The sequence below is a fragment of the Molothrus aeneus genome, chromosome 13 (genome assembly GCF_037042795.1).
Source record: "Molothrus aeneus isolate 106 chromosome 13, BPBGC_Maene_1.0, whole genome shotgun sequence".
In the NCBI taxonomy this organism is placed as follows: domain Eukaryota; kingdom Metazoa; phylum Chordata; class Aves; order Passeriformes; family Icteridae; genus Molothrus; species Molothrus aeneus.
The window spans coordinates 12241122-12252825 of NC_089658.1; the positions used below are offsets into that span (position 1 = coordinate 12241122).

General features: G+C 46.8%; 1 protein-coding gene across 1 annotated transcript in view; it reads left to right on the forward strand.

Annotated features, from left to right (window-relative positions):
* Window positions 1-6794, forward strand: part of CTXND1 (cortexin domain containing 1) — a 36370-nt gene extending 29576 nt beyond the window's left edge. The window contains exon 3 of the mRNA XM_066558721.1: window positions 3159-6794. Within this exon, the coding sequence (XP_066414818.1) occupies window positions 3213-3392 (180 nt within the window). The 5' untranslated portion in view covers window positions 3159-3212 and the 3' untranslated portion in view covers window positions 3393-6794. The remainder of the gene's footprint in view (window positions 1-3158) is intronic.
* Window positions 6795-11704: the final 4910 nt, after the last annotated feature.

Sequence of the window (11704 nt, forward strand, 5' to 3'; positions counted from 1 at the left end):
GCTGAGAGTGAGGACAGCCAAAGCCAGACCCAAGAAACACACTGGCCATCAGTAGTGACTGCATGCAGAGCACTGCTCAGCATCAAAACATTACTGAGTTTGTGGGGGGACCAGAAGAAGAGAATATGTGATTTATACAGTCTCAAGATTACGGCTTTTTGGAAAAAATATTTCTAATTCCACCGAAAATGTCTACTTTTGTCAAAACAGATCAATATAAACCTGAAATCATAAGGTTCAAGCTGTCACTGTAATTTACTGTGCAAACCACAGCTCAGGTGCCACAGCCTTTCACTCTGCTCTCTGGGTAAAGCCTGCTAAAGCCTGGCTATCCCTTCCAAAATGTGCTTTTCCCTTCCAGCAGAAGAGAAACATCCCCCAGGCACTGTCCTGAAGCAGCACTTAAACCAGACTTCTATGAGATTGAGTGATGCCATTTTGAAGAGAAAAATCTCCAAGGGAATAGATTTCTATTTGAAACCTCTGATCATTTTCTGAGTAAATTATTCATCTTCCCAAAGAAAGTACAGTTGAGGGAAAATGCAGTTTTCCCTCCAAGATCAGTACTGATGGAATTTACCAGGTAGTTCTGCTATTCTGCAGGAGGTAACTTAGGGTAAAATAATCCCACATGGTACAACAGCCAGAATGTCAGGAGGGGAAAAAAAAAAATTAAAAATCACACCCATCCTTGTAGGACCTTTACAAGAGCACTGCAGGAAAAGACTGGGATACATTAGCAGTTTTGATAACATTTTTTTTCTTTTGTATTCATAAAGTATTCATACTTAATACTCAGCTTTGCTGACAAACCTTTTTCTCATCAAATGAAGTTATAAACTGCAATGTAAGATCTCTTGGCTGGTGAAATAGAGTGGTAGCAGAGTCTCTGGGGAGTATTAGACCTCTGACCAGGCAAAGTGAGAATTACAAGCCTGACCTCACTCCTCAGAGACTTCTTCATGAGCTCCTAAGGATGTGACTGATAAATACATGAGATCATGAGATGCCTGCTTGGTTTCATTCACTTTGTGTCATCAGCTTCTTTCATTTCCCTGGCTGTCACAGTAATTTCTATGCTTTCAGGAAACTAAAAAAAAAACTGACATCCTCGTGCTTAAAATAGACTCAAGAGCCCAGCTGATTTGTGCTTGCCTTGTGGGATCTAGGAGGTTGTGAGGCTGGAAAACCACCTGAAAAGGAGTAAATCACGAGACAGGGAAGAAACTGTGAGCTTGTAAAATGAAAGGTCTTCATTGACCCCGAGGAAGATGGGCAGGGCACAGGAGCTCAGGAGTGCCTGGGACAGCCAGGGCAGCTGGCACAGCGCGATGCTGCAGGAGCAGAGCTGCAGCCAGATGTGAGGCACCGCTGCAACAGCCCTGCCAGCAGCAGCAGCTCACTGCAAACACAACCAGGCTAGCCTGTCTGTGGAATAAAAGCTGGGATTTCCTCACTGTGTTAGTGCAGTAACAGAGAGCAGCTGGGCTGTTTGAAACCCCAGCTTCGCCAAATCCTCTCAATATCTTCTTGTTCCCATCTCTCCTCTCCAGTTAAAGCAGGGGCTGCTCTCAGGTTGGTGATTGCTTTTGATGTGAATGACTTTGTTGTTTTGTTTGCTGTAAGAGGCATTCCATATTCCTGATCCTCTACACTGTAATCCCCAGCACTTCTCCCTCCCACCTTGGCCAAACATGGATGTCAGAAGTTTCCTCATCCCTGGGCAGTGACTCAATTCTGTGTAAGGTCAGCTCCTCTCCTTCAGCACAATTGTGCAAAGCAGTTTGTGTTATCAGCTGATGAGCTGTCCAGAATCAAACTTTCAGAGGGATTCCATCACTGCTGAACTCATTTTGGTTTTGGATTCAGGTGAGGAGGCCTGAGAGACCTTCAGCTATGCAGACATCTGCAGTGAATAAGATAATACTTGTTCTAATCACAATCACCTGTACCTCTCTGGTTGATAAAACATCCACTTAAAAATTATATTGCTCCTAAAAAAAAAATCTTCTACTGCCTGGAGAACCTTGAGTAGCAAAGATTAAAAGATTATGGAAAATAAGTATGCATAATTTTCACTTTGCTTTGTGCCAGTGAGAGACAGAGAATGTTTGGACAGAGAGGAAAATTGGAATAGAAACAGTCTGCTCTGCCATTTGTCTGATCTTTCACACTAGCAGAGGAATGGAAATATTTTTATGATTAGGAAATGCTGAGACAAGAACAGTGTCTGTGCCTCTTTTAGGAGATGATATTTCAAGCAAATAGTGCTCATTCACTATTGCCTCTCTTTTCTTTGTTAACATCTCTTTTTAGTGTCTAATATATTAGCAAGAAGCATTTGTGGGCTAAATTAAGGTGGAGATGGGGTTTCTTCTTCTCACAGATCTCATTCACCTGAGCTATATTTCCACTGGGTTTAATTCCCTGCAAGAACTCAGTAGACCTGTAACAAGTACCTGTGTACTGTTGGAACCCAGGACATTCCTCTGACTGCCCTGGAGGACTCCAGACCCTGGCAGGGGGCTCAGAGACCTTGGCACGGAGACAAAAACACCTGTGCCCACGATTTTAGCCCATGGAAACAATTACCAACTTTGTGTGAGGATTTACAAGCCACAAGAGTTTGAATAGAATGATAGTGAGTTTATCACAGGGTGGAAAAGTAGAATTTGGGGTTTTCAGAATGGGGGTTCAAGAGGCAAGATGGAGGAATCTGGGCATGTCCTGTCCTTCTTCTTCTTCTCAGCCTCCATCTTCTGCTGTGTTGGTGGCACTTTTGGATTGGTTTAGAGTAGAGACAGACTGTCTAACACAGGTGATAGGTATTGGAAAATGATTGTAAATAATGCACACATAGTTTTTAGTATGAAAAGATAACACCACCCTAAGGGCGGTCAGTGTGCCATGAAGTGACGTGCTGGACAGATCTCAGCAGCTCAGAGAAAGAATGTTCTAGATAAAAAATAATAAACAACCTTGAGAACCACAGCCAAGGAATTCTGTCTTCTTCTTCTTCAGTCTCAGGGCTGGGAAAAAAGAGACTTTCCAACACCTCAGGGTCATCTTGACACCAGAGACCCCATCATGGCACAACCCCAGATTCTGCCCATGTCCAGCAGCAATCCCTCAGGCCTGACACGCTGTTTGTTTTGCAGGAGCTTGATGATGTTAGGAGCAAACTCCAACTGGGATGAAGAGCGGCCCAAGCCATGGAGGTGCCCACCCCAGAGCCCGTGTACGTCGACGTGGACAAGGGGCTGACGCTGGCCTGCTTCGTGTTCCTCTGCCTCTTCCTGATTGTCATGATCATCCGCTGTGCCAAAGTCATCATGGACCCCTACAGCGCCATCCCCACGTCCACGTGGGAGGAGCAGCACCTCGATGACTGATGGGGCTCCCAGGCAGAGCCATGGGAGGCTGTGCTCCTTGTCCCACCAACAGCCATTTCCAGATATGCAGGGCAAAGGCAATATCTCCAAGAGCACATCGTGTAAATTGTTTCTGCTCAGCAGGTCAAGGCATCGGCAAGCCATTCTGGCAGCAGAGTTTACTACTATGCAGCAATTCTTATTTTACAGTTGTCATTTTAACTCAAGTAGCACAAGATTCTCCAGATTTTCCTAATGTAACTCTTGGTCTAGCACAGTTTGTCCCACTCTCACATATCACCCACAAACCCAGGGTAATGCCATGAAAAAGCCACTCATCAATACCATGAAAAAGCAACAAGGGTACTCTGTCTTTCCTGGAAACTGATTACTCCAAATATTGATTGCTTCCTCAGTCACTATGGGTGCATTTTAGGAAAGGCCCAGGTTTCATACACCAGAGCATCACTAAGTAGAAGTGCTGGACTACCTCTGGCTAAGTAGAATTATACAAGCAGGTTTATTCTTGCCTCACTTGGTTCTGCACTTGCACTCCCCACCCCACTGCAGCTATAATTCCAGTGACCAGGATACTGAGGCACTCAGATTTAGGGGGTCCTGGACTGCTGTAGACCCCACAGCACCACCTTGCTCTGTCCTAGTCATGCAAAAAACAGCCATTTCCTCTGTCATGGGCCCTTGGATTAGTCAGACCACTGATTTTGAGCTTGGTAGGCACCAAAAATCCCTGTGACAGAGCCTGGACACTGCTGGTGTCAACTACATAGCACTTGCTGTGATTTTCAAAGAGTGATTCCACATGCAACTTCACCCTTCTTTTGCTCCAGGTGTACTTCAGTGGGATGAGACAGGACTAGAATGACAAGGACAATAAGCAGAGAGACACTTCTCCCAGCTTTGTCATTCAGACTCCTCAGCATAACATTTACAGTCACACACAATAATAAGCATTCTACCTCGGAGAAATTCAGCCCCTTCAAAGGAAGATTTTTCCCACAAATTTGTAAGGCACATTTCTTTCTCTCAATTAATTAAGACAGCCATTATGCAAGAAGGCAGAACATGGGAGCTCTGGAAATTTATTATTTCCCTTTGCAGAGTGGGGACTGCAGCATTCCAAAGTTCTCTATTCCTCAAATTCTAAGGTTTGCCCATGCCTGCCTTTTCATTCATGACTAAATGTTCAACTTAAGGGATTGAAAGGAAGCAATTCAGAGCAGGTGCTGCAAGCACCATGAACTGACAAGGCTTGAAAGCACAAAACTTCAAGAAAGGCATTTCTCCATTTCCTCTCCTCACCATCCGACCTGACCCCCAGGTTCTTGCCATGAGACCACACACAGTGGATGGGAAAGGGAGAAGCAAAGGCTGTGACAAGAAAATTGAGACACAGCCTTTGTCAGGCACTGTTCTAGCTCTGACAGGTTTGTTTGATAATCACACAAGTCGATTTTTATGTGCCTCAGTCTACACATCAGTGAAATGGGTGTAACAATTTCATCTTGTCACACCTCATTTTGTCTACCTAACAATGCCAGAAAGCACATGGAGAGCCTTAGATAGAGACACAGAAATGAGGTTCTTACTCACAGCTCTTCCTGCTAAAACCAACAGGGAAGGTCTGGGTCTTGTTACACAGGCAGAGGACTTGTCCAGACCCCCATTTGCTCTCTCATTGCAGTATTTTGGGCCAAGCCAAATGGCACCTGGCTTTTTACATAGCCCACTGATTTCTGAGGGTGTAAGGTGCTCAACACTGCAAATACAGAGATCCCAAAACAGCAGGCTATGAGGCACATGGAGACTTCTGCATGGATCTTTTGAATCACACAATTTCTGCTGATCTCTGTTGTAGGAGATCTCATTCCTGAGGCAGGAAATTCAAAGATTAGCTTTCCTCCTGATGTCCTCTACAAGATGCCTCCACTGCTTCCATCACCCACTGCAGATTGCTCCTCAGGCTGCTATTTAGCCTCAGCTTCTGCTAGCCAGGTAATCACCAGTAACTGAGCACTTTTTCAGGCTTGAATGTTTAATGTTCATCATACTTGGAGTAAACCCACAGTTCTCTCTTACTGGTGGGCAAGTCCATCTGCACCATAGGAATGGATGTCCCAGCTCAGAGAACAACACTTCTGTTCCCTGGGCTAAAGTTTGGAACCTGTTTTTTGTCATTAAATCTTGTATCCCTCTAGTGGGGCTATTTACAAAATAAGCAAAATAACAAAATTACGTCCAGGCTAGGGGCACTGAAAGTGTGCAGGTCACCTGGCTGAGCTCACAGCTGGTGCAGAGCCAGGACAGAGCTTGTCCTCACCCCTCTCAGTGCCAGTACTCCACTTGGTGTTGGTCTGCATGCAGGGCTCTTTGGCACTGTCACATGTCACTGACAAGCCCCAGTTCAGCTAAGGACTTATTCAGGTGCTTCAGTCCAAGCCTCTGAGCAGGCTGCCCAGCTACAGAGCCCAGGGTCAGTCCTGTGTTGTGTTCCTGGCCAGGGAGAGCAGCACTCAGTCCTTTCAGGAGCAATGCCTGTCTGAGAACAAAGGGTTACAAATGCTGAGGAAGCAAATTGACAAATTTGCTTTGCAAGGATGGTTGCCACTTTTTTCTCTTTGTCCAGCTGAACAAACCATTTTATGGATTTTCCTGAAAAACCTCATGAAAAGACCCCTCTGGGTAGCTTTGTTTTCTAATAAAAAGGCACTTGTTCTCCTGGCATAGCCTGTCAAGTCCATCCTTCCGTTGACAAAAAATGTCTTCATAAAAATCTGGATATTCACATACATGACCGCATAAAAGTCAACGAGATTGTTTTTATAGAGAAAATGTAAATCTATTGATCTCTTCACTCTTGTGACCAGTGACAGGCCTTGAGCCTGTCTGAGTTCAAGGAGCCTTTGGACACCCCTCTGAGGCACATGGTGACACTCCTGGGATGTCCTGTGCCAGGCCAGGAGTTGGACTCCACGATCCTGCTGGGTCCCTCCCAACCCAGCAGATTCTAAGATTCATTCTAATTTCTGCCTTTCCCCACTGGTTACAATCACACAACCTCACTCCTCCTTAACCAAAAGCAATACTGAACATCCCGCCTAAGCCAGACATTTTCAGCTCCTTCCCCTGGAGCCAGGGCTCTCCCACCCCAGCTGTGTCCCTGCAGCTCTGGCTGGAGCCAGCCCCACTGGCAAAGCTCACGGCCAGGGAGGGTCTCTGCCAGCAGGAGCTGCACCACTGGGCTTGGTAGTAATTCCAGCTGCATGCAACAAGTGCCTCTGCTAGTTTTGGTTCTTTTATAATCATTGTGCCATACTACCAGCCACTGCACTCAGAGGATGCAAGTCAAACTTGTTGCAAGTGTATTTATCTAATATAATAAACAGCTTCAACATGGAAAACCTCCTTGCTGTCTCTGTTGTGGTTTTCTCACTGTTGCCAGGACGCCTTTTAAAAATACTCTCAACACAACATGATGTACAAGAAGGGCATACATTCCTGACAGCCCTCCTTGGAGGGTGAGAGCAGAGAACAACTCCCTGCACCACTATGGATTTTGGAGCTCAGGGCAGAGCTGACAGAGCCCCAGGTGTTCCTGTGGCTCTGCAGAAGGTCAGCCTTCCCAGCTATTCCAGCCTTTCCAGAGGGGCTATTTCAGGTTACTCCCTTGGCCAGGAAGAGCACTCAGCTGAGCTTCAGCTCAGTGGGGGACTGCAGCATCTGCACTTCAGCAATTCATTTTCAGTAACAAATTGCATACCAAAAGAAACAGGGCCACTGAGACTGGAATCCCTCCTGCTAGTGACTGAAAATGAGGAGCATGGATCATCTGTGGGGGTCTCTTTGAAGAAGCTCCAGAGTATGGGATATGCAGGGTAAAAATCACCTAGGGAACTCCTCCTCTTGAAAAAGATGAAGAAATGAATTGCTAATTCTTTCATCTTGAAAAAAAGAGCTCTGTTGCCTGAAAGCTGGGTGCTTTATAGATCTGCTTGTCCCTGCAGCAAGTCCTCTGGCAGCAGGATCTTTGTGCCTGGGACCCAGTTTGCCACAAAGACTGAGCCCCACTGATAAACCATTACTGCTCTCCTAGTCAGAAGCAGGGACTGGAGTCTTTACTCTGTTTTCTGTACAGCTACTCTGGCCAAGGTAAGAGCAGACCTGAACTGAGGCCAGCAGCAGCTGAATTTGAGCAGACACCCTGGAAATGTTTTTCTGGAAGGAGCAGGGACTGATGGCAAGCCAGAGACCCAGATGATGCTGCTGCAGCCTGGTGTCCCCAGCCTGCTGGGCCATTACAGTCTCAGCAGGCAGCTTCAGCCCAGACTGCCTCAGCTCAGAAGCAACACAGGGCTCAGATAGGAAATGCTGGGCTCAGATTCCAGCCATCTCCTTCACATTTTTAAATTTGTTTTAAAAACTATTTTCATTAAAAATGGTCAATACCTTGCTAGCCTGGAGGAAAACTCTGCTCACACACACACATATTTAAAGCAATAAACAATTTGAAAATGCTGGTTGCATTTATTCTCAGGTTATCATATATAATTAAATTCACAACAGTGTTAAGAAACACTGAATGACAAAATTCTTAGTTACAAAGCTGCATGTTTTGTACTGGAACCTAGCCAGGCAGCCCACACAGGGAAATTGGAAATCAAAAATGTATTAAAATTGCATTAGGTGTGCCGAAGCCACAAGGAGTGTGAAATTTTTCAAAACTTATTTTACATTTAAGATTGATGGGATTTCTCCAGCAGCTGTTGTCTTGCCTCTGCAGATCAAAGGAAGGACCTGGTAGGGGTGAGCAGGCAGCAGAGCTGGGCACATCCCAGAGCCCCCCAGAATGGGGTCCCAGGACACCCCAGCTCCAGGGCACCCTGTGCTCTGCAGGGCACTGGAGATGCTGCAGGTGCTGAGCCCTGAGCCCCCCTGCCCTGGATCCTGCACAGTGAGAGTGGGACAAGAAACCCTCCCAGGCAGCCCCTCCATGCTCAAAACCAAGGTGTTGATCCCCAGGCTAGCCAAGGGATGCCCAGCTGCCATCAGGGACTTCTGCTCCTGCAGCATTTCCCTTTTCCCTTGGATGTTCACTAACTGTGCTAACACCAGCCCTGCCTCAGCTGCTTATAGAGCAAACAGTATTGTAAAACCAGAAAGCACAGGTCTGTGGTTGAAACTTCATGGAAAACCAAGCACTTGTGCAACACAGACAGAGTTGAGGTGAAGAAGTTCTTGGGAATGAGAGAAGCTGAGAAGGAGGAGCAGCTCACAGCAGATTTGTATGGAGCAGCATGGTGCCAGCACCTCAGCATGTCCCTCACGTACTTCCAAAGCCTTCAATCAATTTTAAAATCCCAGAAATGATCTCCTTCTTTCTCACTAAGCAGCAACTGTGTGGGCATTCTGAACAGAAGCAGCAATCAAACCTGAGAAATGGTCTCCTGCCTCACTGCTTTACACCAAAAGCTACGTGAGCATCACCTACCAGCCCTGTTCCTCTTCACAAAGTCACTACCTTGACCCTGAACAGCTACTGAGAGAGTGTTTTACTTTGAGTTATTACTGCCTGGGTAATGAAAGAATTATGAATATTGCTGACCCAAAGGCTTACATCAAAACTATTTTTTTTCCCAAGATATCGCATCCGTTTCTAATTAGAATCTCTGCAGAAAACTACTTCAGGTGAAGAGTGCCTGCATTTCACAGCAAAAACTCATTGGTTCCTTTAAATTCTGAAATACATTTTAAGGGTTTATTCCATGCTTTTTTTTTTTTGGACACTTAATTATACTAACAGCACTGTTATAAATTACACCCAGCTTTTTCATTATACACCAACCAGACGACGCTTTGATCTGTAAAAAAATGCATCTCAAAGTACTAAACAGTGGCTGCCTTTAGTTCTGCTACCAGCACAATAACAAAAGCAGGTGGAATAGTCTCAGGCAGCATGATTTATTGCCTCTATGCCCACCCTGTGATAAACCAGCACAGCCCAGCAGCAGCTCCTGCACCCCTCCAAGAGTTCCCATCCAAGAGCCCAGCACTACTCACCCCTGGGTCACTGCTCCAGCATGGATTGCTCCTGGGAACTGCTGACCTCTGCTGAGTGGGAAACACCAGGCAGGAGAAGGATGCCTCAGGCTAGCTCAAGAGCTGTGGCTTCCATTTAGACACACATTTCCTTTTCCTCTGGTCATGAGCGAGGCTCTGTCTCTCCACACAACGCTGGATGACCCTGAATGAGGCCTCTCAGGTGGCTGACACAGCAGAAAGGTTTTATTTTTTTCCTCCAGGCTTCTGAAGATCCAAGGAGGATTTTCTTGTTCTACACACAGGTTACAAACCCACAAACCTGGTGCTGCGACAGGGCAGTGAAAAAGGAGCTCTGAGTCTGTTTGTGGGGTTTTTCCACTTTTGTTTGAAGCCAGATTATAAGCAAACTAAGAAAAACACATCTAAATCAAAGAGCATTTAGTTATCTCTAGAAGCAGAGACAGCCATGCTCAACCCTAACTGAAACAGAATCTTCCAGAAGTGCCTGGGAAGCTCTTTGTGCCAACTGAAACTGGCACTTCAAAAATAAGCTTTTTCCAAGCATCCAGTCAGCCTGTTGGACTGAGAGCTCCTAGGCTGAAGCACCTTCTTGTTCTAAGGTGATCCTTTCACCAGCGCTCAGCTTCCCCCAAAACCAGAAGAAAGCTCCACGACCTCCGTTTTAAAGGACCAGGGTGCAAACTGGCCCCAGCTGCCCCAGAGGAGGTGGAGCAAGCAGGAGGTGCCCATATCACCTGTGTGTTTCCCAAAATTTGGGTCAGAGGCTGCTTTCCCCGCAGGCAGTGGGTGCTGCTGGTCCCAGGCCAAAGCTATTTTGTGGGCAGCCCTGCAGATTGCAGCACAGGTGTGCCCTTCACTGTCCCTGACACAGGGCACCCTGGCAGGGGTGAGAACCAGCAGTGCTGTGGCTCCAGGCTCGCTGTGTTGGCTGAGGGCAGCGTGGCCATGGACCTCCCTTCTCCACAGTGCCACCCAAAAAGAGCCCACTGCCTTCTTCTGGGGGGAAGAAAGTGGTCTTGGGCACACAGAAAAGTTTGTCTCCTTTTCTATCATCTCCTGGCATTTTGGCCCCCATCCATGTAGCAGGCAGCAGATGACTCTGAGCTCCGTCCTGGGATTTTGGACTTTGTCCAGCTCACCTCTGAAACCTGCTATGTCTGAGGTCCTTTCCAGAAATTCTCCACCTTCTGGGAATCTGGAACTTCTCCAGGTGTCCCCAGGCTAGAGGAGCTCAGCTCAGTCACCTTGGGGCCACAGGGGCCCTTCCCTCCTCCCACCCGTCCCCAGCGCGGTGCTTGGCCCAGAGAGGCACAGGGTGGCCACTGCAAAGCCACCTCCTCCCTCGGGGCTGGTTGGCTCTGGGGCACGAGCCAGGAAGGATCTGTGGCTGGGTTTGGGGTCTCAGCACCACTGACCTTCTGCCTGAGCAGACAACAAGCCCAAGTCCCACTGGCTGGCAGGAATCGCAGCATCCAGCCGGCTCTTTGGAAGAGGAATTCCCTGGGTGTGTGCAGGACTCACCTTTACTTTGCTCAAAGGTCAGGAAGAGCCCTATGGATTTACAGTTCCCTAAGCATTCCTGCACCCAGAAAGCCTTGACACCACGGTCCTTCTTGGCTGTGCAGTGTCTTGCATCAAGGTCACAGCTGCTCGCCAATGACATTGCCCCAACATCAGCTCTCTGTCAGGCATTTCCCTTCCAGGACATCAGATATACCAGGGTGCACCATGGATAATGCTTCTGCAAAGAAATTTCTCTCCTGGATGAATGCCTTTTGTGTCCTCCTGCTGCTGCCAGGAGAAAAGCCAGAGGAACAGGATGGGTTATTTCTAAATCCAAGAGGGAAGGTGTCAACTCACAATTGTCCTTTGAGGTCAAAAGATAGCACAAAGCATCTATAAATTGATGATGCAGTCAGAGTACATTAAATAAATATCTGCCTATTAGTTCAGCTCCAAGAGCCTGAAGGTAAAATAGCTTTTCCTTGATAAACAACAAAGAGCCAATGTTTTCCTGGCCAGGTCATCCTTGACTTGGGGATGAGCCTCCAAGTATCACTCTTTAAAAAAATATTACTGTTGCACACTGAGAGAGAGCCCATTACAGTGCACATGCCCCATTAGCAATGATTTATATGCACTGACACATTTTTTTTTCTTTAATTTTCATTTCAAATTCATCTTCCTCTTCTGCATGGCCATCAGGTTCACATTCCTTGTCAGCCCCAGGTGCTCCCCAGGATGACATCAAATGT